Source organism: Coregonus lavaretus (genome assembly GCF_964263955.1).
Source record: "Coregonus lavaretus genome assembly, chromosome: 21".
NCBI lineage: Eukaryota > Metazoa > Chordata > Actinopteri > Salmoniformes > Salmonidae > Coregonus > Coregonus lavaretus.
Window position 1 is genome coordinate 26069574 of NC_140008.1, and position 27536 is coordinate 26097109.

Consider the following 27536-nt stretch of genomic DNA (forward strand, 5'->3'; position numbering starts at 1 on the left):
AATAAATAAACATAAATATGGGTTGTATTTACAATGGTGTTTGTTCTTTACTGGTTGCCCTTTTCTTGTGGCAACAGGTCACAAATCTTGCTGCTGTGATTGCACACTGTGGTATTTCACCCAATAGATATGGGAGTTTATCAAAATTGGATTTGTTTTTGTATTCTTTGTGGGTCTGTGTAATCTGAGGGAAATATGTGTCTCTAATATGGTCATACATTTGGCAGGAGGTCAGGAAGTGCAGCTCAGTTTCCACCTCATTTTGTGGGCAGTGTGCACATAGCCTATTTTCTCTTGAGAGCCAGGTCTGCCTATGGTGACCTTTCTCAATAGCAAGGCTATGCTCACTGAGTCTGTACATAGTCAAAGCTTTCCTTAATTGTGGGTCAGTTACTGTGGTTAGGTATTCTCTCTCTCTCTCTCTCTCTCTCTCTCTCTCTCTCTCTCTCTCAATTCAATTCAATTTCAATTTCAATTTAAGGGCTTTATTGGCATGGGAAATGTATGTTAACATTGCCAAAGCAAGTGAAGTAGATAGTAAACAAAAGTGAAATAAACAATTAATATTAACATTAAACATTACACTCAGAAGTTCCAAAAGAATAAAGACATTTCAAATGTCATATTATGTATATATACAGTGTTGTAACAATGTGCAAATAGTTAAAGTACAAATGGGAAAATAAATAAACATAAATATGGCTAATGGTCGCTCTGGCTAATGATGGTCTTTAATTTTTTACATTTTTTTACATTTTTAGTCATTTAGCAGACGCTCTTATCCAGAGCGACTTACATATTTATTTATTTTTATACTGGCCCCCTGTGGGAATTGAACCCACAACCCTGGCGTTGCAAACGCCATGCTCTATCAACTGAGCTACATCCCTGCCGGCCATTCCCTCCCCTACCCTGGACGACGCTGGGCCAATTGTGCGCCGCCCATGATGCCAAGGCTTTAGCTCAGCAGACTAACACAGTGTGATGCACAGGAGACCCAGGTTCAAATCTAGGTGGTCTGTCTCTCTCACACACACAACACACACAAGAGAGATCCTGTATCGCCTCTACAGTGTGTGGAACAATCTGTAACTGGACTCTCTGGTCCCTCTCAGGTCCGCCAGATCGCCTGTCCTCTGGATACACACAGACACCCTGTCATCTCTGTTTTATGAGGCAGCCTGGCCTCAGAGTCATACGTAACATAGTTTACGTATTTCTGGGCACCTCCAAGATGTATTAAACCTACTAATGGTCTAGTTACTTTAGACAGAAACGAAATGGGCGTAATCCACGATCGTCTAGCGATCCAAAAGTTGCATGTTCGAGGCACGTCAGGGACCACTGTAGCAATTTAGCTAATACTTCCCCTAACCCTTCTTCTAAACTTAATCCAATTCACCTAATCTGCTACGTAAATTCCCCTAACCTTTCATCTAAATTATCCTATACTTTGTATTCAGTTCACCAAACCACCAATGTAAATTCTCCCCATAATTCTCCTTTGTTGTTACAACGCAACAAGCAACCTGGTCTATACTATACATCCTCCAAGATGTATGACAATTTACATCATCCAATTCGTATGCTATTGTATGAATGGATAAGATGTATGATACTATATATCCTCAGATTCGTATGATATTGTACAACCGCTATTCCATTCATAATGTAACCTAACATACTACTGAATGGAATGTCACAGAATAATACGAATTGCCCAGAGACCACGTTGTATGGAGAGACAGAAATAGGAAACACCTGGTTACGTCACTATGGGGCAAACATAGTCAACTTGTGTGAGCGAATCACACACGGTCTAACGGACTCCTGACACACACACACACACACAGACACAGGGCACACAGCCCCCTCCCATCACTATTTCTATCTACACAGCTGCATAAAAGAGAGAGAGAGAGAGAGACGGGTGGAGAGAGCAGCGCGCACACACAACACATGCAGGCAGAACAGCCGAGAAGGCAGAAAAGGACGCACGCACTTCCAGTCACACTCTGGAATAACGGATTAGCCAGTGACATAGCGAGGCAGACGGTGATTATTAGGCTACTACATCTCCATTCAAAACAGGCGGTTTACTAGTACATACAAATCTCTTTTATAGGAACCGGGAGGAATCGCGTCCTGGAATTTTATGCATTTCACCATCCAGCAGTTTGGAAAAAAACAAACAATGCTTTCTGACGGCGACAACTAATTGACAAGGATGACATACCGAGGCAATGACAGAAAAGAGCGACTGAGCCTCTCTCTTTTATCTCATCTTTCTCTCCTCTCTCTTCTCTCCTTTCACGAGAATCTGAGCCCGATAAGCCTTAACGATTCTCACTCACCACGCGACCAGCGTCCGTCAGTAGGGTCACCTTCGGAATTAACGCGGGCTTCTTGTGGGCGTGCGTGGCGTGCGTTAGAGTGAGTGAGTGACCGATAGCCTTTTGGAGAGAGAAAAAAAGAGAGAGTCTGGATTTAAGCACGATCCAACCCTCCAGACAGCAACAGAAGCAGCAGCGGGAGCCGGTCCTCCAGAGTAGCCGTCTGGACTCACCCCCAGTCCCGCAGCCCCATGCAGGATGCCCGGGGGGGAGCGCTGGTCCTGGGGTATCCTCCTGGTCCTGCTCAGCCAGAGTTCATGACGCCCTGGTTGGCTTCATCATGCGTCTCCTGCCCGCTCCAAGCTCCCAATCCCTCCGGCTACTCTTTCTCTTTATCTTCGTGATGGGGGTTGCCCCTTACCCGGCACTCACGGCAGGATGCCCAGACAGGTGTGTGTGTGACGACCAGCTGGTGGTCCAATGCGCTGGGCAGGAGCTCACCCTCTTCCCCAACGACCTCCCTCTAGCCACCCGCCAACTCATCATTTCCAACAACCGCATCGGAGAACTTCCAGCATTACAACTCAACTACCTGTCTGATCTGGTCTACCTGGACGTCAGCAACAACACCCTGACGGAGATCTCCGAGTCCACCTTCGGGAATCTCCGAAAGCTGGCCTACCTTGACCTGTCCTTCAATACACTAACCCAGATTGAGGACCGGACTTTTGGACCGTTGTCAAGCCTCGTGATGCTACGGCTAACAGACAATCTGGGGCTAAATGAGATCCACCCGGACGCGTTCTCAGAAAACATTGCTCTGCAGGTGCTGGATGTTAGTAGGAACAACCTGACGACGCTGAACATCAGCTCTCTGATCGCCCTGCCCTCCCTGCGTTCCCTGGGGCTCAGCGGGAACCCTTGGATGTGTGACTGTGAGACGGAGGACCTCTGCCTCTGGGTCCAGATAGAAGGATTCAAGTTCCAAGGTGAGAATGGGGATGGAGCAGTTGGGGGGACTCTGTGTGTGTGTGTGTGTGTGTGTGTGTGTCTGTGGACCACTGTCCCTGTGTACAGAAAGCAGGATTCAAGTTGTTTTATGTTTGTTTATAGAGTATGGGTGACCTGTGCCAGTGTCTTGCTCATGTGCTTCTATAAATCTCACGTTATCACTGTCTTTAATTCAGCAGCAATAAACGTCCAGTTTGACAGATGCTCAGATAAAGTGCAGTCCTAATACTCAGGTGGTGAGTTATTAGGCCTGTAGCTTAGACTGTTGGCCAGCACCATGTGTTTTGTTATTGTACCATTCTAGCGAGTAAACAGGCAGTTGTCCTCTGCTGGGACGCCGACCCAGCGACGCTCCAAGGTCTTATCACTGCTTATCGTCACATCAACTCATTTAGCTAATTTGATGGTGGGCGCTCAGTCAATAGTCCCTGATGGACGGTTCACTCCGCTCTCTGCTCCCTGCAAGGCACGCCAGCCCTGTTATCACAACACACGCACACGCACACACACACACACACACACACACACACACACACACACACACACACACACACACACACACACACACACACACACACACACACACACACAGAGTCAGAGCTAGAGCCTGAGCCAGATTGAATAATGTCACAGTAGCACAGGGTCCACAGTAATGGATTGGCCTCAAAGTCACAATGATCAGAGGACTTCAACACCCCACACACACTCACTCTCTCACCCTCCCCCTTTCCATTATCCCTCCCAGCCCTCTCACTCTCTCTCCTCTTTTCCTACCTCCCTTCTCACTCACTTTCTCCCTCCCTCTCTCTCCTCTCTCCCTCCCTCCTTCCCTCCCTCTCTCTCTCCCTCTCTCTCTCCCTCTCTCACACCCTCTCTTCTCTCCCTCTCCTCCCCACTCCCTCCTTCTCTCCCTCTCCTCTCTCTAACCTCCACATCACACAAATAACTCTCCCAAAACTCTGCAGAGATGCAGACGTATTCATTCTTAATGTCTATTGACTTTTCACACTATCTACGCCAAGAGCAGGACAGAGAGGAGCCTACAACGACATTATCACTTCTGCTGTCAGTCAGTTAGCCTACTCTCAAAATAGGAGCCTACTGATTTAGGTCTACTAAAGAGAGTAGAACATATATAACAGTCCTACTCACTGGAGGATAGTAGTCTAATTACTGACACTCAGATCAGTGGAGCATCCCACCATGCATCTGCTATGTGAGACTACTACAATAGTCTTCATGAAGAGGATTTAGCCTATTGGCACAGGTGGAAAGTCAGGGTTCCAGGTTCAAGCCTGTAAGTTGCTCTGGATAAGAGCGTCTGCTAAATGACTGAAATGTAAATGTAAATGTAAGCCTGGCTGTACATCTGAGAGGCCAGGGTAGAGGTACAGTATTGACTATGTCCACAGTCAGTGTCAGCAGACCTCTCTATCTTTATCTGTGATTCGGTCCTCTCCTCTCCACCTCTCTCTCTCTCTCTCTCTCTCTGTCTCTTTCAGTGCCTGTGTCAGTGTTTGTCCAAGTGCCGTATGCTGTAGTCACTCTGGCTAATGATGGTCTTTAGACAGGCCGGACCCTCACACTGCATACAGTTTTGTAAGAGTAGCATGTGTGTGTGTGTGTGTGTGTGTGTGTGTGTCTGTATGTGTGTGTGTGATTCAATCCACCCTAGCGTGTGTGAGTCAGTGTGTGAGGGGTCTCTGGTTGAGGAGACCCTGAGGAGGAGAACCTTTGGGAGAGGGGGAGGAGAGGAGAGGAGAGGGGGAGGAGAGGAGAAGGGGAGGAGGAGAACATAGAGAAAGGAGTGGAGGGGAAAGCAATGAGCTGGCTGGTGAACCTCAACCCTTCTTTGACCCCTCACTCTCCATGCACCTGCATCAGGTCCTGGTTACAGGGAGTCACTGGTACCTTGAACTAGACCAGACACCATGGCAGAGAAAGAGGGGATGAGACTTTATTTTTGTACAGTAATTTTGAGATGAAGCATCTCTCCCTTCTCCTTCTTCTCTCCCTCCTGTAGTATGGGATGACATGGATGTCTATTGATATGGCAGCCATATCATGTACACTAACCAGAGTGACAGTTGGGAGAGAGGGAATGGGGTCAGGAGAAGAGGGAGAGAGAGAGAGGGTGTGTGTGCGTTTGCGTGTGTGTGTTTGACAGGGGTCGGTGTACGTGACTGTGTGTCCTCTGTCTCATGTTATGACTGCAGGGCTGATAGTGTAATGTGTCGTTAGCTTTTACTCTGAGTGTGTGTGTGTTTGTGTGTCTGTGTGTGCGTGCGTGTTTGTTCCACCTGGGCTCCCGATGCTCTAACACGATTACTCAGAGCCCATTTAGAGCGTGTCCCCTCCCCCTCCCTTCTCCCTCTCCTCCTCTCCTCTCCCCTCTCCTTCCCTCCTCCCCTCCCCTCCTCTCACTACTGCATGCTATGAAAGAGACCATAGCCACATGAAGTAGGGGTGCTGGTAAATAATAATAATAACATAAATTATATACAGTACCAGTCAAAAGTTTGGACACACCTATTCATTCAAGGGTTTTTCTTTATTTTAACTATTTTCTACATTGTAGAATAATAGTGAAGACATCAAAACTATGAAATAACACATATGGAATCATGTAGTAACCAAAAACGTGTTAAACAAATCAAAATATATTTTATATTTGAGATTCTTCAAAGTAGCCACCCTTTGCCTTGATGACAGCTTTGCACACTCTGTCAGAGGCTGATGTGGATGCGGTGTTGGAGTCAGGCGCAGGACACAGAAGCTTAGTCGATCCGACTTTAATAGTCACAGAGGCAAAATACAAAACAACGGGCCTCAACAAACAGGAGGCGAGCGATTACGCAAACAGTGCGTAAAGTGCGTAAAGCACGAACAACAAGAAAACAATAAACCTACACCAACGGACAGGCGTACAACAACACACAACTACAAACAAAACCAAAGGAAACTTATAGGTGACATAATCAATACATGATATGAAACAGGTGCACCAACCAGACAAAACCAAACAAACATAGAGAACATCAAACGGTAGCAGCTAGTTCTCCGGGGACGACGAACGCCGAAGCCTGCCCGAACAAGGAGGAGGAGCAGTCTCGGCGGAATTCGTGACACACTCCTGGCTTTCTCTCAATCAGCTTCACCTGGAATGCTTTTCCAACAGTCTTGAAGGAGTTCCCACATATGCTGAGCACTTGTTGGCTCATTTTCCTTCACTCTGCGGTCCAACTAATCCCAAACCATCTCAATTGGGTTGAGGTTGGGGGATTGTGGAGGCCAGGGCATCTGATGCAGCACTCTATCACTCTCCTTTTTGGTCAAATAGCCCTTACACAGCCTGGAGGTGTGTTGGGTCATTGTCCTGTTGAAAAATAAATTATAGTCCCACTAAGCGCAAACCAGATGGGATGGCGTATCGCTGCAGAATGCTGTGGTAGTGTCACGCCCTGACTCAGGGGACGCTTAAATGTTGAGTCAGGGTGTGTATGTTCTATGTTGGGTATTTCTATGTTGGTGTTCTATTATGTGTATTTCTTTGTTGGCCGGTGTGGTTCCCAATCAGAGGCAGCTGTCGCTCGTTGTCTCTGATTGGGGACCATACTTAGGCAGCCTATTGGCACTAGTGGGTTGTGGGTTCTTTTTCCATGTTAGGTATGTTGTTTGTGTACCTTGGACTTCACATTTCGTTTCTTGTTTTGTCATTGTGTTTAATAGTCAAATAAACATGTAAGCATATCACGCTGCGCCTTGGTCCGTCCCATCGATGAACGAACGTGACAGAAGATCCCACCAAACGAGGACCAAGCAGCGTGCCCAGGAAGAGCGAATTGCCATGTCACAGGTGGGCAAATGGTGGTCATGGGAGGAGATATTTGCGGAGAAAGGGCCATGGGCAAAGGTAGATGCCCAGGCAGGAGAGGAGCAACGGCAGCACAGAGGAAGCCGGTCGAGGAAGAAGCCCGAGAGACAGCCCCAAGACATTTTTTTGGGAGGGCTAAGAGGGTGGTTGGCGGAGCCTAGGGTTAGAGCAGAGCCAACTCCCCGTACTCACACGAGAAGGCGTATGACTGGGCAAGCTCCATGTTATGCGGAGCTACGTACTGTGTCGCCAGTGCGCCGGCACAGTCCTGTACGTCCTGTGCTTGCACCACGCACGTGCCGTGCGAAGATGGGCATCCAGCCAGGACGGGGTGTGCCGGCTCAACACTCCTGGTCTCCAGTACGCCTCCTCGGTCCCGCGTATCCTGCGCCAGTTCTACGAGCTGTATCGCCAGTGCGCGTGCACAGCCCAGTGCGTCCTGTGCCAGCGCCCCGCACGTGTAGTGCGAAAGTGGGCAGCCAGCCAGGACGGGTTGTGCCAGCTCTCCGCTCCAGACCTCCAGTCCGCCTTCGCAGTCCGGTCCAGCCCGTTCCTGCTCCTCGCACCAGGCCAGTGGTGCGCTTCACCAGCCCGGCCCGGCCTGTTCCTGCTCCTCGCACCAAACCAGTGGTGCGTGTTCCCAGCCCGGCCCGGCCTGTTCCTGCTCCTCGCACCAAGCCAGTGGTGCGCGTCGCCAGCCCGGTCCGGCCTGCTCCGGCCCCTCGCACCAAGCCAGTGGTGCGCGTCGCCAGCCCGGCCCGGCCTGTTCCTGTCCCTCGCACCAAGCCAGTGGTGCGCGTCGCCAGTCCGGCCCGGCCTGTTCCTGCCCCTCGCACCAAGCCAGTGGTGCGCGTCGCCAGTCCGGCCCGGCCTGTTCCTGCCCCTCGCACCAAGCCAGTGGTGCGCGTCGCCAGTCCGGCCCGGCCCGTTCCTGCTCCTCGCATCAAGCCAGTGGTGCGCGTCGCCAGTCCGGCCCGGCCCGTTCCTGCTCCTCGCACCAAGTAGGGCTATCTTCTGTATTTGTGGAATTTCTTTCCTTCTTAATGCATTTGAGCCAATCAGTTGTGTTGTGGGAAGGTAGAGAGGCTACCTTGTCACAACACAACTAATTGGCCCAAACGCATTAAGAAGGAAAGAAATTCCACAAATTAACTTTTAACAAGGCACACCTGTTAATTGAAATGCATTCCAGGTGACTACCTCATGAATCTGGTTGAGAGAATGCCAATAGTGTGCAAAGCTATCATCAAGGCAAAGGGTGGTTACTTTGAAGAATCTCAAATATAATATATATTTTGATTTGTTTAACACTTTTTTGGTTACTACATGATTCCATATGTGTTATTTCATAGTTTTGATGTCTTCACTATTATTCTGCAATGTAAAAAATAGTAAAAAATAAAGAAAAACCCTGGAATGAGTAGGTGTGTCCACACTTTTGACTGGTTCTGTATATATAAATATAAAAGGCTTTTATTACTCCTGCATTATTACATACAGCCGGAAATAACTTTTGGATATCAGAGCGGCGGTAACTCACCAGCATTTAGACCAGAAATATAACTTTCCTGAATTGGATGCTTTGTTCGTACCCCCCAAGATGATTGAACTTATCCCAGAGGCTGCTCCAAGACGCCGCCGGAGGAGAAGAGGTATTCAGAGTGGACTTTTAGTCCGACTCAGGAGGCGTGCACACCATCCACCGCTTCTGAGTATATTACTTGCTAATGTTCAGTCCTTGGACAATAAAGTAGACGAACTCAGGGCGAGGATCTCCATCCAGTGAGACATCAGGGACGGTAAGATACTCTGTTTATGGAATCATAGCTCTTTCCGGTTATACAGTCCCAATCCATACAGCCAGCTGTGTTCTCAGTACATCGTGCAGATAGGAATAAAGAACTCTTCGGGAAGAAGAAAGGCGGAGGTGTATGTTTCATGATTAACTACTCATGGTGTGATTGTGGTAACGTACATGAACTCAAGTCCTTTTGTTCACCTGACCTAGAATACCTCACAATCAAACGCCAACCGCATTACCTCCCGAGATAATTTTATTCGGTCATCGTCACAGCCGTGTATATTCCCCCTCAAGCCGATACCACGACGGCTCTCAAGGACCTACACTGGACTTTGTGCAAACTGGAAACCGCATATCCTGAGGCCGCATTTATTGTAGCTGAGGACTTTAATAAAGCAAATCTGAGGAAAACGCTACCAAATTTTTATCAACACATTGCCTGCAATACTTGCACTTCAAAAACTCTCGACCATTGTTACTCTCCCTTCCGGGATGGCTACAAGGCCCTCCCCTGCCCTCCCTTTGGCAAATCAGATAAGGACTCCATTCTGCTCCTCCCTTCCTATAGGCAGAAACTCAAACAGGAAGTACCCGTGCTAAGGGCTATTCAACGCTGGTCTGACCAATCGGAATCCATGCTTCAAGATTGTTTTGATCACGCAGAATGGGATATGTTCCAGGTTGCCTCTGAGAATAATATTGACGTATACACTGACACGGTGACTGAGTGTATAGGGAATGTGTATAGGGGATGTTGTTCCCACTGTGATGATTAAAACCTATCCAAACTAAAAACATGGCTATATGGCAGCATTTGCGCAAAACTGAAAGCACGAACCACCACATTTAACCACGGCAAGTTGACTGGGGATATGGTCGAATACAGACAGTCCAGTTATGCCCTCCGTAAGGCAATCAAACAGGCAAACCGTCAGTACAGAGACAAAGTGGAGTCACAATTCAATGACTCAGATATGAGACATACAGTGAGGGAAAAAAGTATTTGATCCCCTGCTGATTTTGTATGTTTGCCCACTGACAAAGACATGATCAGTCTATAATTTTAATGGTAGGTTTATTTGAACAGTGAGAGATAGAATAACAACAAAAAAATCCAGAAAAACGCATGTCAAAAATGTTATAAATTGATTTGCATTTTAATGAGGGAAATAAGTATTTGACCCCTCTGCCAAACATGACTTAGTACTTGGTGGCAAAACCCTTGTTGGCAATCACAGAGGTCAGACGTTTCTTGTAGTTGGCCACCAGGTTTGCACCCATCTCAGGAGGGATTTTGTTCCACTCCTCTTTGCAGATCTTCTCCAAGTCATTAAGGTTTCGAGGCTGACGTTTGGCAACTCGAACCTTCAGCTCCCTCCACAGATTTTCTATGGGATTAAGGTCTGGAGACTAGCTAGGCCACTCCAGGACCTTAATGTGCTTCTTCTTGAGCCACTCCTTTGTTGCCTTGGCCGTGTGTTTTGGGTCATTGTCATGCTGGAATACCCATCCATGACCCATTTTCAATGCCCTGGCTGAGGGAAGGAGGTTCTCACCCAAGATTTGACGGTACATGGCGCCGTCCATCGTCCCTTTGATGCAGTGAAGTTGTCCTGTCCCCTTAGCAGAAAAACACCCCCAAAGCAGAATGTTTCCACCTCCATGTTTGACGGTGGGGATGGTGTTCTTGGGGTCATAGGCGGCATTCCTCCTCCAAACACATTGAGTTGAGTTGATGCCAAAGAGCTCGATTTTGGTCTCATCTGACCACAACACTTTCACCCAGTTCTCCTCTGAATCATTCAGATGTTCATTGGCAAACTTCAGACGGGCCTGTATATGTGCTTTCTTGAGCAGGGGGACCTTGCGGGCGCTGCAGGATTTCAGTCCTTCACGGCGTAGTGTGTTACCAATTGTTTCCTTGGTGACTATGGTCCCAGCTGCCTTGAGATCATTGACAAGATCCTCCCGTGTAGTTCTAGGCTGATTCCTCACCGTTCTCATGATCATTGCAACTCCACGAGGTGAGATCTTGCATGAAGCCCCATGCCGAGGGAGATTGACAGTTATTTTGTGCTTCTTCCATTTGCGAATAATCACACCAACTGTTGTCACCTTCTCACCAAGCTGCTTGGCGATGGTCTTGTAGCCCATTCCAGCCTTGTGTAGGTCTACAATCTTGTCCCTGACATCCTTGGAGAACTCTTTGGTCTTGGCCATGGTGGAGTGTTTGGAATCTGATTGATTGATTGCTTCTGTGGACAGGTGTCTTTTATACAGGTAACAAGCTGAGATTAGGAGCACTCCCTTTAAGAGTGTGCTCCTAATCTCAGCTCGTTACCTGTATAAAAGACACCTGGGAGCCAAACATCTTTCTGATTGAGAGGGGGTAAAATACTAATTTCCCTCATTAAAATGCAAATCAATTTATAACATTTTTGACATGCGTCTTTCTGGATTTTTTTGTTGTTATTCTGTCTCTCACTGTTCAAATAAAATACCATTAAAATTATAGACTGATAATTTCTTTGTCAGTGGGCAAACGTACAAAATCAGCAGGGGATCAAATACTTTTTTCCCTCACTGTATGTAGCTGGTACTCCAGACAATCACGGATTATAAAGGGAAAACCAGCAACGTCGCAGACACCGACGTCTTGCTTACGGACAAGCTTTACACCTTCTTCGCCCACTTTAAGGATAACACAGTGCCGCCGAAGCGGGCCGCTCCTGAGGACTGTGAGCTCTCGTTCTCCATGGCCGATGTGAGTAAGACATTTAAGGGATTTAACCCTCGCAAGGCTACCGGCCCAGATGGCATCCCTAGCCGCATCCTCAGAGCATGCGCAGACCTGCTGGCTGGAGTGTTTACGGATGTATTACATCTCTCCCTATCCCAGTCTGCTGTCCCCACTTGTTTCAAGATGTCCACCATTGTTCCTGTACCCCAAAAAGCGAAGGTCACTGAACTATATGACTATCGCCCGTAGCACTCACTTTTGTCATCATAAAGTGCTTTGAGAGGCTAGTTAAGGATCAAATCACCTCCACCTTGCTCGACACTATAGACCCACTCTAATTTGCATACCGCCCCAATAGATCCACGGATGATGCAATTGCCATCGCACTACACCCTGCCTTATCCCATCTGGCCAAGAGGAATACCTATGTAAGAATGCTGTTCATTGACTAAATCTCAGCCTTCAACACCCTCCAAGTTCATCATTAAGCTCGGGGCCCTGGGTCTAAACCCTGCCCTGTACAGCTGGGTCCTGGACTTCCTGACGGGCCTCCCCAGGTGATGAAGGTAGGCAACAACACCTCCACTAAACTGATCCTGAACACAGGAGCCCCACAAGGGTGGGTGCTCAGCCCCCTCCTGTACTCCCTTTTCACCCATGACTGCGTGGCGTTTTACGTCTCCAACTCAATCATCAAGTTTGCAGACGACACAACAGTGGTAGGCCTGATTACCAACAACGATGAGACAGCCTACAGGGAGGAGGTGAGGGCCCTGGCAGAGTGGTGCCAGGAAAATAACCTCTCCTTCAACAAAGCGAAGGAGCTGATCGTGGAATTCAGGAGACAGCAGAGGGAGCACGCCCCCGTCCACATCGATGGGGCCGCAGTGGAGAAGGTGAAAATCTTCAAGTTCCTCGGCGTACACATCACTGACAATCTGAAATGGTCCACCCACACACACACAGTGTGGTGAAGAAGGCGCAACAGCACTTCTTCAACCTCAGGAGGCTGAAGAAATTCAGCTTGGCCCCTAGAAACTGCATTTGTTATAAAATAATATTATTTGTATTAGTGTTGCACCATTGTTCTTATGTAATATAACCATATACAATATCAGTAGCACATGTCTTAGAGTGATGGACTGTGCCATCCCCACGGCCTCCACAATGGATTAGTCCACTCAGACAGGCGTACACCATGATATACAGTGCCTTCAGAAAGTATTCAGACCCATTGACTTTTTCCACATTTTGTTACGTTACAGCCTTATTGTAAAATTGATTAAAAAATATATAATCTCAGCAATCTACACACAATACCCTATAATGACAAAGTGAAAACAGGTTTTTTGAAAGTTTTGCAAATGTATTAAAAATAAAAAACAGAAATACCTTATTTACATAAGTATTCAGACCCTTTACTATGAGACTCGGAATTGAGCTCAGGTGCATCCTGTTTCCATTGATCATCCTTGAGAGGTTTCTACAACTTGATTGGAGTCCACCTGTGGTAAATTCAATTGATTGGACATGATTTGGAAAGGCACACTCCTGTCTATATAAGGTCCCACAGTTGACAGTGCATGTCAGAGCAAAAACCAAGCCATGAGGTCAAAGGAATTGTCCGGAGAGCTCCGAGACAGGATTATGTCAAGGCACAGATCTGGGGAAGGGTACCAAAACATTTCTGCAGCATTGAAGGTCCCCAAGAACACAGTGTCCTCCATCATTCTGAAATGGAAGAAGTTTGGAACCACCAAGACTCTTCCTAGAGCTGGCCACCCGGCCAAACTGAGCAATCGGGGGAGAAGGGCCTTGGTCAGGGAGGTGACCAAGAACCCGATTGTCACTCTAACAGAGCTCCAGAGTTCCTCTGTGGACATGGGAGAACCTTCCAGAAGGACAACCATCTCTGCAGCACTCCACCAATAAAGCCTTTATGGTAGAGTGGCCAGACAGAAGCCACTCCTCGGTAAAAGGCACATGACAGCAAACTTAGAGTTTGCCAAAAGGCACCTAAAGACTCTCAGACCATGAGAAACAAGATTCTCTGGTCTGATGTAACCAAGATTGAATTCTTTGTCCTGAATGCCAAGCGTCATGTCTGGAGGAAATCTGGCGCCATCCCTCCGGTGAAACATGTTGGTGACAGCATCATTCTGTGAGGATGTTTTTCAGCGGCCCAGACTGGGAGACTAGTCAGGATCGAGGGAAAGATGAACGGAGCAAAGTACAGAGACATCTTTGATGAAAACCTGCTCTAGAGCGCTCAGGACCTCAGACTGGGGCGAAGGTTCACCTTCCAACAGGACAATGACCCTAAGCACACAGCCAAGACAACGCAGGAGTGGCTTCGGGACAAGTTTCTGAATGTCATTGAGTAGCCCAGCCAGAGCCCGGACTTGAACCCGATCTAACATCTCTGGAGAGACCTGAAAATAGCTGTGCAGCAACGCTCCCCATCCAACCTGACAAAGCTTGAGAGGATCTGCAGAGAAGAATGGGAGAAACTCCCCAAATACAGGTGTGCCAAGCTTGTAGCGTCATACCCAAGAAGACTCAATGCTGTAATCGCTGCCAAATGTGCTTCAACAAAGTACTGAGTAAAGGGTCTGAATACTTATGTAAACGTTTTTTATTTTGTATAAATTTGCTAACATTTATAAAAACCTGTTTTTTCTTCAGAATTATGGGATACTGTGTGTAGATATATGAGGAAATTAAAAAATATATATATATTTAGAATAAGGCTGTAACGTAAAAAAAGAAAGGGGTCTGAATACTTTCCGAATGCACTGTATATATATATATATTTTTGCTACTGCTCGACTAAAGAAATCTCAGCCGACCAACAGCCTATTGACCAAACAATCGACTAGTCAACTAAATGGGGTCAGCCCTAATACAATTTGATTTGATTTTGATTGGATTTGTATGAGCGGAGAACAATACACGTCAGCGATGGAGGGAGAGTGACAGGGAGGGAGAGATGGGTGGGAGTGAATGGGATCGGAGAGATAGTGTAGAGCTGAGACAATCATGAGATAGAGCTGCAACTGTGTACCAAAGGAAGGGGGAGGAGAGGACAGAGAAAGGGCTAAAGAGAATCAGGCAGATCTTGGGCATTGAGTGCTGTGCCTCGAGGAATGCTTAGTTTAAGAGAAAGGTAAGAGAAAGACACTGGGTAAGAGAGGAAGGGAGGGAAAGTATAGTACAGTATGTCTCTCTCTCTGTCTCAGTCATGGGACGATAGAGTGGAGTGTCTGGTCACCCAGGCTGTGTCCTCTGAGGCATCTAGTGACCTGGACTGGGTGGTTGTTGGTAGTGTGGAAGAGGAAAATTGCATTTGTTATCTTCTATGGCCTGAAGAAGGGACAGGTCATTCTGTTCCTCTTAGTTTCTGTAAGATTGCTAAATCGCACTGTTTCAAGTTGCCCTTTAAGTTTTTGTAGTCTATTTTATAACAGAGTGGACATGTCCTTGGGATGATTTGTCTTTCTCTCTCCTTTACTATCTGTGGTGATAAGCAGGAGTACCGGACCCATTTGAAGGGCATGTGAAACGCCCCACCCATCCTTGGTCTATATAATATGCCTGTGAGAAGAAAGAGCAAGTTCAATTGAATGCATGTTCAAATAAAGCTTTTTTTATATTGAGATTGGACTGCCTCATGAGTAGGGCTGACCCCAATTAGTCGACTGGTCGATTGTTTGGTCGTAAGGCTGTTGGTTGAACAATATTATTTTCGTCGAGCAGCCCATCTCAGTGAACTAATCCATTGTGGAGACCTAGACCTAAAGCCAATTTATGCTTGATTCGAAAATGTGGTCGGAGGCTCCATAAGGAGGGTGTGACGCATTTGCGGAGCCTCCAGAGGCACGCAGAGGCCAAATCGAGCTCTGTACGGCATCGCCATGCGCCTCCCAATTTTTTTTACAATGCAGAGAGCTCTGTATAGCTCCGCATTGACATGATTGGTTGACAGTAGGTGGGAGCGGTACATCCTGTATAAACACAAACTCACTTCCTTGACAACAGCTCTGCACTGCTCCGCGAAGCGCAAGAAGTATGAATGCTCTGACTTCTGCTGAGGCCATATCACAGTAAATGCTGCATGGCCAATGCATTTGTCGGCTTGAACATGCGCCCAGATGCATTATGCACTTCTCTCTCCAGAATGCGCTATCTCCCGCCAATTTGTGCACATTCATTGTTTCATAACTTCATTGTGTGAATTGTTTGAATTTGAATGTTAGTGTATATCAATTCCCCATTACATATATCACCAGTAGTACATTTACCATTAATTCCTATAATTTCTAATGTACAATGTTTGTTACTTTGGTTATGGTCATTTCTTTTAATGCATTCAATATTATTATTCCAGTCTTCCTGTTCACATTGTCGGAGTGGACAATGGAGTTCACAACCTATGCTGCATTTGTGAGAAACAAGTTCTGTCAATTTAGTCATTGTCTTTTGTTTGGAGCGCTCCTGTCAATGTTGAGTAAGAAGTAGGCCTATAGCTACCTGGCCTGCGCGCAAATGTAGGCATATAAATGTGCCCATTTGGAGATCTGATACTTTTTCTGATTGGCTTAATGCACCACCAATAATGACCTGTGGAGCTTCTCAAAGTAATGTTTTCTTCACCTCAAACAGCAAGCAAATGAAGTCGGTTTTAACAGCCATTGAGAATTACAATCGTTCTTCAATGTATTTGAAAAATCTTTCCAGCTCTCTCCCTTTTGATAACCACTCAGCGTGAAAGGGAGAAATGTCATGCTCTGATCCAGTGGAAACGTCATAAAATAGGCTTCTTATCAGTGCTTGACTTGGATTGAAAAACGTTCCAGTACTCATTTTGGGTGCTGGTACTGTTCATATTTAGGTGCAGGAGCTTCACAATACCTTTAAACTAATATTCTATAAGAGGAATAGGACCTCAATGTCACGCCCTGACTCAGAGGATGCTTATATGTTGAGTCAGGGTGTGTATATTCCTTGTTGTGATTTTCTATGTTGTATTTTCTATGTTTAGATCTAGTAGGTATAGATCTATGTTGGCCGGTGTGGTTCCCAATCAGAGGCAGCTGTCGCTCGTTGTCTCTGATTGGGGACCATACTTAGGCAGCCTATTGGCACTAGTGGGTTGTGGGATCTTGTTCCGTGTGAGGTATGTTGTTTGTCTACCTTGGACTTCACGTTTCGTTTCGTTTGTCGTTTTGTCGTGGTGTTTATTCAATATAAATAAACATGTATGCATATCACGCTGCGCCTTGGTCCGTCCCGTCTGTAAACGATCGTGACAGAAGATCCCACCAAACAAGGACCAAGCAGCGTGCCCAGGAAGAGCGAATAGCCATGTCACAGGTGGGCAAATGGTGGTCATGGGAGGAGATATTTGCGGGGAAAGGGCCATGGGCGAAGGTAGATGCCCAGGCAGGAGAGGAGAAACGGCGCCAACCGTGCCGACGACGGAGACCCGAGAGGCAACCCCAATAAATTTTTTTGGGGGGGCACACGGGGTGGATGACGAGGCTACAGGAGGCTAAAAGGGAGAAGGAAAGTGTAGAGGCACGGCGAGAGGAGCTGGTTAGGCAGCAGAAGGAGTGGGGGTTAATAAAGAAACCCAGTCCCGCTCCTCGCAACAAGCAAGTGGTGCGTGTCGCCAGTCCGGTCTGGCCCATTCCTGCTCCCCGCACTAAGCCAGTGGTGCGCGTCGCCAGCCTGGTCCGGCCTGTTCCTGTCCCTCGCACCAAGCTAGTGGTGCGCGTCGCCAGCCCGGCCCGGCCTGTTCCTGCCCCTCGCACCAAGCAAGTGGTGCGTGTCACCAGTCCGGTCCGGCCCGTTCCTGCTCCCCGCACTAAGCCAGTGGTGCGCGTCGCCAGCCTGGTCCGGCCTGTTCCGGCCTGTTCCTGTCCCTCGCACCAAGCCAGTGGTGCGCGTCGCCAGCCCGGCCCGGCCTGTTCCTGCCCCTCGCACCAAGCTAGTGGTGCGCTTCGCCAGCCCGGTCCGGCCTGTTCCTGCCCCTCGCACCAAGCCAGTGGTGCGCGTCGCCAGCCCGGCCCGGCCTGTTCCTGCCTCTCGCACCAAGCCAGTGGTGCGCGTCGCCAGCCCGGTCCGGCCTGTTCCTCGCACCAAGCCAGTGGTGTGCGTCGCCAGCCCGGCCCGGCCTGTTCCTGTCCCTCGCACCAAGCCAGTGGTGCGCGTCGCCAGCCCGGCCCGGCCTGTTCCTGTCCCTCGCACCAAGCCAGTGGTGCGCGTCGCCAGCCCAGTCCGGCCTGTTCCTGCTCCTCGCACCAAGCCAGTGGTGCGTGTGTCCAGTCCGGCACGGCCCGTGCCTGTTCCACCGGTGCCTGGTTCGGCACCGGTCAGCTGCTTTACTCCGGAGCCAGAGCAGTCCGCTCCACTGGTGCCCAGTTCAGCTCCGGTCAGCTGCTCCACTCCGGAGCCAGAGTAATCCGCTTCACCGGGGTCCAGTCCAGCTCCGGTCAGCGGCTCCACTCCGGAGCCAGAGCAGTCCGCTCCACCGGGGTCCAGTCCAGATCCAGTCAGCGGCTCCACTCCGGAGCCAGAGCAGTCCACTCCACCGGTGCCCAGTCCAGCTCCGGTCAGCGGCTACAGTCCGGAGCCTGAGCAGTCCGCTCCACCGGTGCCCGGTCCAGCTCCGGTCAGCGGCTCCAGTCCAGACCCAGACGTCAACCCCTCTCCAGGTTCTGGGTCTCCCACACCAGGGTCCAGACAGGGCTTTGAGTATAGTGGGAGGAAGGAGAGGGGAAGCAACGCGCCGAGGTCTAGACCAGACCAGGGGCACAACAGGGAGGCGAAGAGTGAGAGGTCGTCATGCCCTGAGCCGGGTCCGCCTCCGAGGCGGAATGCCCACCCGGCCCCTACCCTGTTATGTGTATGTTGTGCGGTCGGAGTCCGCACCTTTGGGGGGGGGGGGGGGGAGGGGTACTGTCACGCCCTGACTCAGAGGACGCTTATATGTTGAGTCAGGGTGTGTATATTCCTTGTTGTGATTTTTTATGTTGTATTTTCTATGTTTAGATCTAGTAGGTATAGATCTATGTTGGCCGGTGTGGTTCCCAATCAGAGGCAGCTGTCGCTCGTTGTCTCTGATTGGGGACCATACTTAGGCAGCCTATTGGCACTAGTGGGTTGTGGGATCTTGTTCCGTGTGAGGTATGTTGTTTGTCTACCTTGGACTTCACGTTTCGTTTCGTTTGTTGTTTTGTCGTGGTGTTTATTCAATATAAATAAATGCATATCACGCTGCGCCTTGGTCCGTCCCGTCTGTAAACGATCGTGACACTCAAGCAGTAGAACATTTGAGTTGCCCGTACTCAGCGCCGGTGAGCTCCTGTCCAAGTCAAGCACTGCTTCATATCCCTTGCGCAAATAGCCTACAGCTGTGTCTGTCCAGAGCTCACTGCTGTTGGAAACTCTGAGGGCCCAGAATATTTTATACAATGTTGCAAGTTCGCTAGCACAAGCTTTTGGGCTGGATGGAAGTTAGTAGTTGATACAATGTTTCAAGTTTGTTGCAGACAGTGTAGCCAATGTGATTTAGAGGATATTTATTTTTATCAGGATATTTTCTACCTGCAGGATGGAATGTTTTTATTTGTTGGCTTTATGGAGGCTATTTTTACATAGTTGGCAATGGCAATAGAAGTTATTTTGTTTTTATTTTTTTGGGGGGGGTAGATCAGCTTAATATTGCAGATAGATTGTAACTTCCATCAATGTAATTGTCTGCATCACTTCCATTCCCCCATGTTTTTTATATATACAGTGGGGAGAACAAGTATTTGATACACTGCCGATTTTGCAGGTTTTCCTACTTACAAAGCATGTAGAGGTCTGTAATTTTTATCATAGGTACACTTCAACTGTGAGAGACGGAATCTAAAACAAAAATCCAAAAAATCATATTGTATGATTTTTAAGTAATTAATTTGCATTTTATTACATGACAGAAGTATTTGATCACCTACCAACCAGTAAGAATTCCGGCTCTCACAGACCTGTTAGTTTTTCTTTAAGAAGCCCTCCTGTTCTCCACTCATTACCTGTATTACCTGCACCTGTTTGAACTCGTTACCTGTATAAATGACACCTGTCCACACACTCAATTAAACAGACTCCAACCTCTCCACAATGGCCAAGACCAGAGAGCTGTGTAAGGACATCAGGGATAAAATTGTAGACCTGCACAAGGCTGGGATGGGCTACAGGACAATAGGCAAGCAGCTTGGTGAGAAGGCAACAACTGTTGGCGCAATTATTAGAAAATGGAAGAAGTTCAAGATGACGGTCAATCACCCTCGGTCTGGGGCTCCATGCAAGATCTCACCTCGTGGGGCATCAATGATCATGAGGAAGGTGAGGGATCAGCCCAGAACTACACGGCAGGACCTGGTCAATGACCTGAAGAGAGCTGGGACCACAGTCTCAAAGAAAACCATTAGTAACACACTACGCCGTCATGGATTAAAATCCTGCAGCGTACGCAAGGTCCCCCTGCTCAAGCCAGCGCATGTCCAGGCCCGTCTGAAGTTTGCCAATGACCATCTGGATGATCCAGAGGAGGAATGGGAGAAGGTCATGTGGTCTGATGAGACAAAAATTGAGCTTTTTGGTCTAAACTCCACTCGCCGTGTTTGGAGGAAGAAGAAGGATGAGTACAACCCCAAGAACACCATCCCAACCGTGAAGCATGGAGGTGGAAACATCATTCTTTGGGGATGCTTTTCTGCAAAGGGGCAGGACGACTGCACCGTATTGAGGGGAGGATGGATGGGGCCATGTATCGCGAGATCTTGGCCAACAACCTCCTTCCCTCAGTAAGAGCATTGAAGATGGGTCGTGGCTGGGTCTTCCAGCATGACAACGACCCGAAACACACAGCCAGGGCAACTAAGGGGTGGCTCCGTAAGAAGCATCTCAAGGTCCTGGAGTGGCCTAGCCAGTCTCCAGACCTGAACCCAATAGAACATCTTTGGAGGGGGCTGAAAGTCCGTATTGTCCAGCGACAGCCCCGAAACCTGAAGGATCTGGAGAAGGTCTGTATGGAGGAGTGGGCCAAAATCCCTGCTGCAGTGTGTGCAAACCTGGTCAAGACCTACAGGAAACGTATGATCTCTGTAATTGCAAACAAAGGTTTCTGTACCAAATATTAAGTTCTGCTTTTCTGATGTATCAAATACTTATGTCATGCAATAAAATGCAAATTAATTACTTAAAAATCATACAATGTGATTTTCTGGATTTTTGTTTTAGATTCCGTCTCTCACAGTTGAAGTGTACCTATGATAAAAATTACAGACCTCTACATGCTTTGTAAGTAGGAAAACCTGTTCTCCCCACTGTATACTCCCCTTTATTACTTTTCAACCCCGCCATCCTTTCCCTACTTGGGGTAAATTAGTGAACAACTATGCCCAGGCCTCTACTTCCAGCCTATACTTACTATCTACACCTTATGGACACATTCAATTTTACAATAATTCAATTTTATTTGTTTTTGCTCCTGAACTTCTTCTACTCTCAACCTCTCCGATCATTCATCATAGAAGTTACTTTTTAGGTTAGTATCATTTTCAATTAGATTTGGAAAGAATTTTGATTAACCACATGACAATGATTTTGAGATACAAAGATGTTATTATAAATTAAATTAAGCTGTTTCACGAAAATGTGCATATGAAAACCATAACTGGCATGCAGATCGGTAGAAATTGTCAAATAAATTGTCATTCCACATGAGAAAGGTTGCCGACTCCTCGTGTAACTTATACCGGCAACTTCAGGAGAGTAATGGCAGAATCTGCGAAAGACGTCCTGGGGCTACGTGGTTGGTGTTGGGGATGTTGGGTGGAGTTGGGGCTGGAGGGTTAAGGGTGAGGGAGGGCTGTGTTGGGGCTAGGAGCTGGGGCTGAGGGACAGACCAGTTCCCCAGCTCCCCAGACCAGCTCACAGACCTACAGGCACTGAACCAAAATAGAGGGGTGAGCACTGAGCAATAGTTAAATATTCATAAACAAAGAGAGACTGGGACAGGGGAGGGTGGGGGTGTAGGCCTACATGTGACAAATATAGAGATAAATAAATAAAAAGAGAGAGCATAAGAGAGAGACAGAGTCAGAGAGTGAGAGAGAAGCGAAAGAGAGAAAGAAAAAGAGAGAGAGAAAGAGAGGTTTTAGGGAAAATAAGGACCGGGGAGTTTTCTGTCTTTCATAGCACAGATCCATCCATCAAACTCCTAAATCCATTCATTATCATGATCTGCAGTCAATGATACCCAGAAGAGCTATTATACTATACATTATTAATCAGATGGAACAATCTAAAGATTCCCTGTGTACTGTTAAATATTTATGCTGTGTGTATGACTAAGGCATTGTTGTGTGTGTTTGCTCTAAGTTCTGAAGCAGGGTAGGGTTGGAGGGTAGCAGTGTAACGTAAGTGTGTAAGGGACAGATCAACATTTACTGGGGGACGCTGGTCCAACTCAAGGTGTCATAAAAAAATGAGCCCCCCTCCCCATCGTAAAAAATATTTTCACATGACCCTTCCCTTGTACTGTAAAATAAATTGAATTAACTCAAAATAATGTTTATGACCACAAATAACAATAACTGTAGCGACCCTGTGTTTATAAACATGGATATCTGCATTGCTTTTGTAGCACAGTTGATGCCACAAAGGGCTACGGGCCAGAAGGTTGAGAGTTCGCCGACCACCAAGGACGAGACTCTCCCTGCCTGTCTCATTACTTCACGATCAGTGCTGGTTGCAGACAATGATCAGCTAGGGGGAAATCAGATTTTCATGCCATATTTATAATTACACTACCGTTCAAAAGTTTGGGGTCACTTAGAAATGTCCTAGTTTTTAAAAGAAAATCAATTTTTTTGTCCATTAAAATGATCAGAAATACAGTGTAGACATTGTTAATGTTGTAAATGGCTATTGTAGCTGGAAACTGATGATTTTTAATGGAATATGTACATAATAATATGCCATTTAGCAGACGCTTTTATCCAAAGCGACTTACAGTCATACGTGCATACATTTTTGAGTATGGGCGGTCCCGGGGATCGAACCCACTACCTTGGCGTTACAAGCGCCGTGCTCTACCAGCTGAGCTACAGAGGACCACATAGGCGTACAGAGGCCCATTATCAGCAACCATCAGTCCTGTGTTCCAATGGCACGTTGTGTTTGCTAATCCAAGTTTATAATTTTAAAAGGCTAATTGATCATTAGAAAACCCTTTTGCAATTATGCTAGCACAGCTGAAAACGTTGTGCTGATTAAAGAAGCAATTAAACTGGCCTTCTTGAGACTAGTTGAGTATCTGGAGCATCAGCAATTGTTGGTTCGATTACAGGCTCAAAATGGCCAGAAACAAATAACTTTCTTCTGAAACTCGTCAGTCTATTCTTGTTCTGAGAAATGAAGGCTATTCCATGCGAGAAATTGCCAAGAAACTGAAGATCTCGTACAACGCTGTGTACTACTCCCTTCACAGAACAGTGCAAACTGGCTCTAACCAGAATAGAAAGAGGAGTGGGAGGCCCCGGTGCAGAACTGAGCAAGAGGACAAATACATTAGAGTGTCTAGTTTGAGAAACAGGCGCCTCACAGGTCCTCAACTGGCAGCTTCATTAAATAGTACCCGCAAAACACCAGTCTCAACCTCAACAGTGAAGAGCCGACTCCGGGATGCTGACCTTCTAGGCAGAGTTGCAAAGAAAAAGCCATATCTCAGACTGCCCATCTTTATCTTTTCTTTTTATTGGCCAGTCTGAGATATGGCTTTTTCTTTGCAACTCTGCCTAGAAGGTCAGCATCCCGGAGTCGGCTCTTCACTGTTGAGGTTGAGACTGGTGTTTTGCGGGTACTATTTAATGAAGCTTTTTACTATTTTCTACATTGTAGAATAATAGTGAAGACATCAAAACTATGAAATAACACATATGGAATCATGTAGTAACCAAAAAAGTGTTAAACAAATCAAAATATATTTTATATTTGAGATTCTTCAAATAGCCACCCTTTGCCTTGATGACAGCTTTGCACACTCTTGGCATTCTCTCAACCAGCTTCATGAGGTAGTCAGCTGGAAATCATTTAAATTAACAGGTGTGGCTTGTTAAAAGTTAATTTGTGGAATTTCTTTCCTTCTTAATGCGTTTGAGCCAATCAGTTGTGTTGTGACAAGGTAGGAGGGGTATACAAAAGATAGCCCTATTTGGTAAAAGACCAAGTCCATATTATGGCAAGAATATCATTTGTTTAACACTTTTTTGGTTACTACATGATTCCATATGTGTTATTTCATAGTTTTGATGTCTTCACTATTATTCTACAATGTAAAAAATAGTCAAAATAAAGAAAAACCCTTGAATGAGTAGGTGTGTTCAACCTTTTGACTGGTAGCTTATAAATGTAACTTTGTAGGCTGCATGTCCTGCACCAGCATCACATGTTCTCTCCCAGCTTCAAGGTTTGAAAGAGGTGCGTATTTCCAGTCCATATAATACAGTATAATACAATACAGTAATACAGTCCACACTCAAAAAGATTAGCTTACTGGACCTTGTTTCATTTACTTACCCAAAAGAGCATAGCTACATCTATGGGCTTTTATGTTTTTCTGCCGTGCGTAATGTGCAGTAGCCTATATCATAGGCTATGTATTGGATAACGGCACAATCATTTGGGCTTTTTTGGGGATTGGGATCATTAAATGTCTTTAATGTAGGGCTCATAAAATATATTTAATGTATGGCTCATCAGGCTCAGGTAGCATCAGACTTGAATTTTCATACCGATCAAAGCTAATCAATTCCAGACATATTAATAGGCCTATGCTTTAGAATGACACTTTCGGTTTGGGCGGGAAATAGTAACCCAGCAGAAAAGTGATTATTCTTGGGATCTAACATTTGTAAAATACTGGGAAAATATTCAACCCCAGTCTGTAGCTTATTCTTTAGATGTTTGGAGCTGCTGGTGAACCATGATGTGCAGGCATAATCAAAGTGACACTGGACTAGCACACTTGCCAGTCTTTAGGGTGTCTATAGGTTTCCATCCAAATGTTGACAGATTTTCATGCAAATATTCCACAATCAGCATAAAAACAATATGCACATTTCAGGGTTTCGCCAGACAATGTGAAGATATTTCATCTGTAGCCTAATAAACTGCATGCTTTCCCATATTGCAGAGTTAGCATATTGCAGATCTGGACAAACGATCCACCTACCACTATTGTTACTATGAATGGTGGATAGAGGGCAGGATGGAGCGTTAGACTGGTAGACTATATTGACCTGTGGTATAGTAAAAGTTAGCACACAGAAAAGCAAAGTGCATAAAGGAAGTACCAAAACACCTTGATATAGGGGAGGTGCATGCAAGCAGATGAGGAAATATGGCTAGGATGCAAGAAATAACATATTAAAACCTGCAAAGGAGCGAATGTAAACCAGGGAAAAAACGCACTACCGTCCCCTGTGCCCAATAAAAAACCACACAACTCTCCCCTATTTTGGCAGCCAGGTCACCCATGATACAAGTCAATATTCGACGTTCATCCATGTCTGAGGATGTTGGGAGATGACATGGAAACTGGCCATCTGCCACTGATTCCAAAAGAAAGATTTTTATAACACACTAATTATGACAGTGCATATGATTGTGTGTGTGTGTGTGTGTGTGTGTGTATACCATGTTAGTGTACATATGGTAACCCTATAGAGGAGGAGGATGCTACTTGTGTCTTTTATTATTTTAATCTTTCCTCCCAACCTCATAGATGCAATAATCAGGCTGCTGAGGGGAGAACGGCTCATAATAATGGCTGGAACGGAGCCAATGGAATGGCATCAAACCATGTGTTTGATGTATTTGATGTCATTCCAACCATTCCACTCCAGCCATTACCACGAGTCCGTCCTCCCCAGTTAAGGTGCCACCAACCTCCTGTGGTGTGTGAGTAGCTGTACTGTGTGCTTGTGCATGTGTGTGTGTGTGCGTGCGTGCGTGTGTGCGTACGTGCGGTGCAAAGGAAATATTCAGCCTAGTTGATGTGATTAAAAAAGGTCAACTATTCTTAGTCAACCTCGCTCTCTCTCGCTCTCTCTCTCTTTAGCAGTCTTTCTTCATACAGCTAAAGAGAAATGCAGATTCTTTACCAAACAAAACCAGTTCTTGAGATAGAATGAAAAAGGGGATGGTACTCACTTAAATCAGATTTTTATATTTCACAGCCAGTATTCTATAATAATAATAGTGGGTGCTTATGTTTGTCCTATTTCACACATGTACAAGTGTGTATTGATACATATGTCTGAATTGGAAATGGTGTGTTATGCATATCCCAACTCCCCCTGAGACACCCTTAAGAGTGGGGTCACGACCAGGGTCAGCCATTATCAACAGCAACCCTGGAGCAATTAGTGCCTTGCTCAAGGCCACATCGACAGATTTGTCACCTTGTCGGCTCAGGGATTCAAACTAGCGACCTTTCGGTTACTGGCCAAATGCTCTAACCGCTAGGCTACCTGCCGCCCTATAAGAAGTGCTACTGGTAAGCACCAGTCCGATTCAACCAATGGGATCGACAGAAATGTTGTTTTTAGTCATACAGCCAAAGGAAGAGCTGTCTTCTTATTTAGTTCAGTTCAGCTACATAGCATTTGTTTGGAAGGCAAAAGCCCCCTTTCTCAGAATGTGCAGTCAAGAGCATAACCACATCAGTGGCTCTCTCACACACATGCAGTAGGACATACACACACACAGTTCCACCAGTCAAAAAGCTCTATTTTCATTTTGTTATTTTTTTATGGTAATAATAAAACAACAATGGAAATAGAAATAGCACTATATACATAATAACAACTGTAGCAGTGATGAATAAATAAATGTCCATTGGGCTGGAGGCAGAGTAAAGACTGTTGAGGGGGTGGGGGGTGGGGGGGATGGCCATAGGGGGAGCAGCAGTCAGACTAAATGACCATTGAGGGGGTGTGTGGACCAAGTTAAATAAAACAATACAAATTATAATAAAAATAATAATATACATATTAACAACTGCAATAGTGATGAATGTCATTGGGGTGGGGGCAGAGTAAAAGTCAGTTGAGAGGATGGGGGGAAATGTCCATAGGGGGAGCAGCGGATAAGGTAAGTGACCATTGAGTGGGTGGTGGGGGGGGGGAATGTTCATAGGGGGAGTAGCAGGGGGGAGGGGTGATAAGGTAGCTGACTAGTGGTGGCTATTCAGTAGCCTGATGGTCTGGGGGTAGAAACTATTGGCCAGTCTTCTAGTTTTCGCCATGATGCGCTTGTACTGCCCGCATCTGAGTGATGGAAGCGGGGAGAACAGGGCATGGCTCGGGTGGCTGGGGTGTCCTGGAGGGCAGGCAGTGTGCACCCAATGGTGCATTCGGCTGCGTGTATCACCCTCTGAAGCGCCTTGCGGTCCGCGGCGGTGGAGTTGCTTTACCAGGCTGTGATGCAGCCCGACAGTATGCTCTCGATGGTGCTCCTGTAGAACACTGTGAGGGCCCTCGGGGATAGGCCGAATTACTTCAGCATCCTGAGGTTGAAAAGTTGCTGTCGTGCCTTCTTCACCACAGTGTCCGTGTGGTTTGACCATTTCAGCTTCTCTGAGATGTGTACGCCGAGGAATTTGAAGTTATTAACTGTCTCCACAGCGGCCCCGTTGATGAGGATAGGGGCGTGTCCAGCCTG

The 27536-nt window shown here is 46.7% G+C and overlaps 1 protein-coding gene across 1 annotated transcript in view; it reads left to right on the forward strand.

Annotated features, from left to right (window-relative positions):
• Positions 1-2673: 2673 nt before the first annotated feature.
• lrrc52 (leucine rich repeat containing 52) overlaps positions 2674-27536 on the forward strand; it is a gene marked incomplete at both ends in the record, with an annotated part of 49677 nt that continues 24814 nt past the window's right edge. Inside the window, one exon of the mRNA XM_084185499.1 lies at positions 2674-3322. Coding sequence (XP_084041625.1) covers positions 2674-3322 — 649 coding nt within the window. The remainder of the gene's footprint in view (positions 3323-27536) is intronic.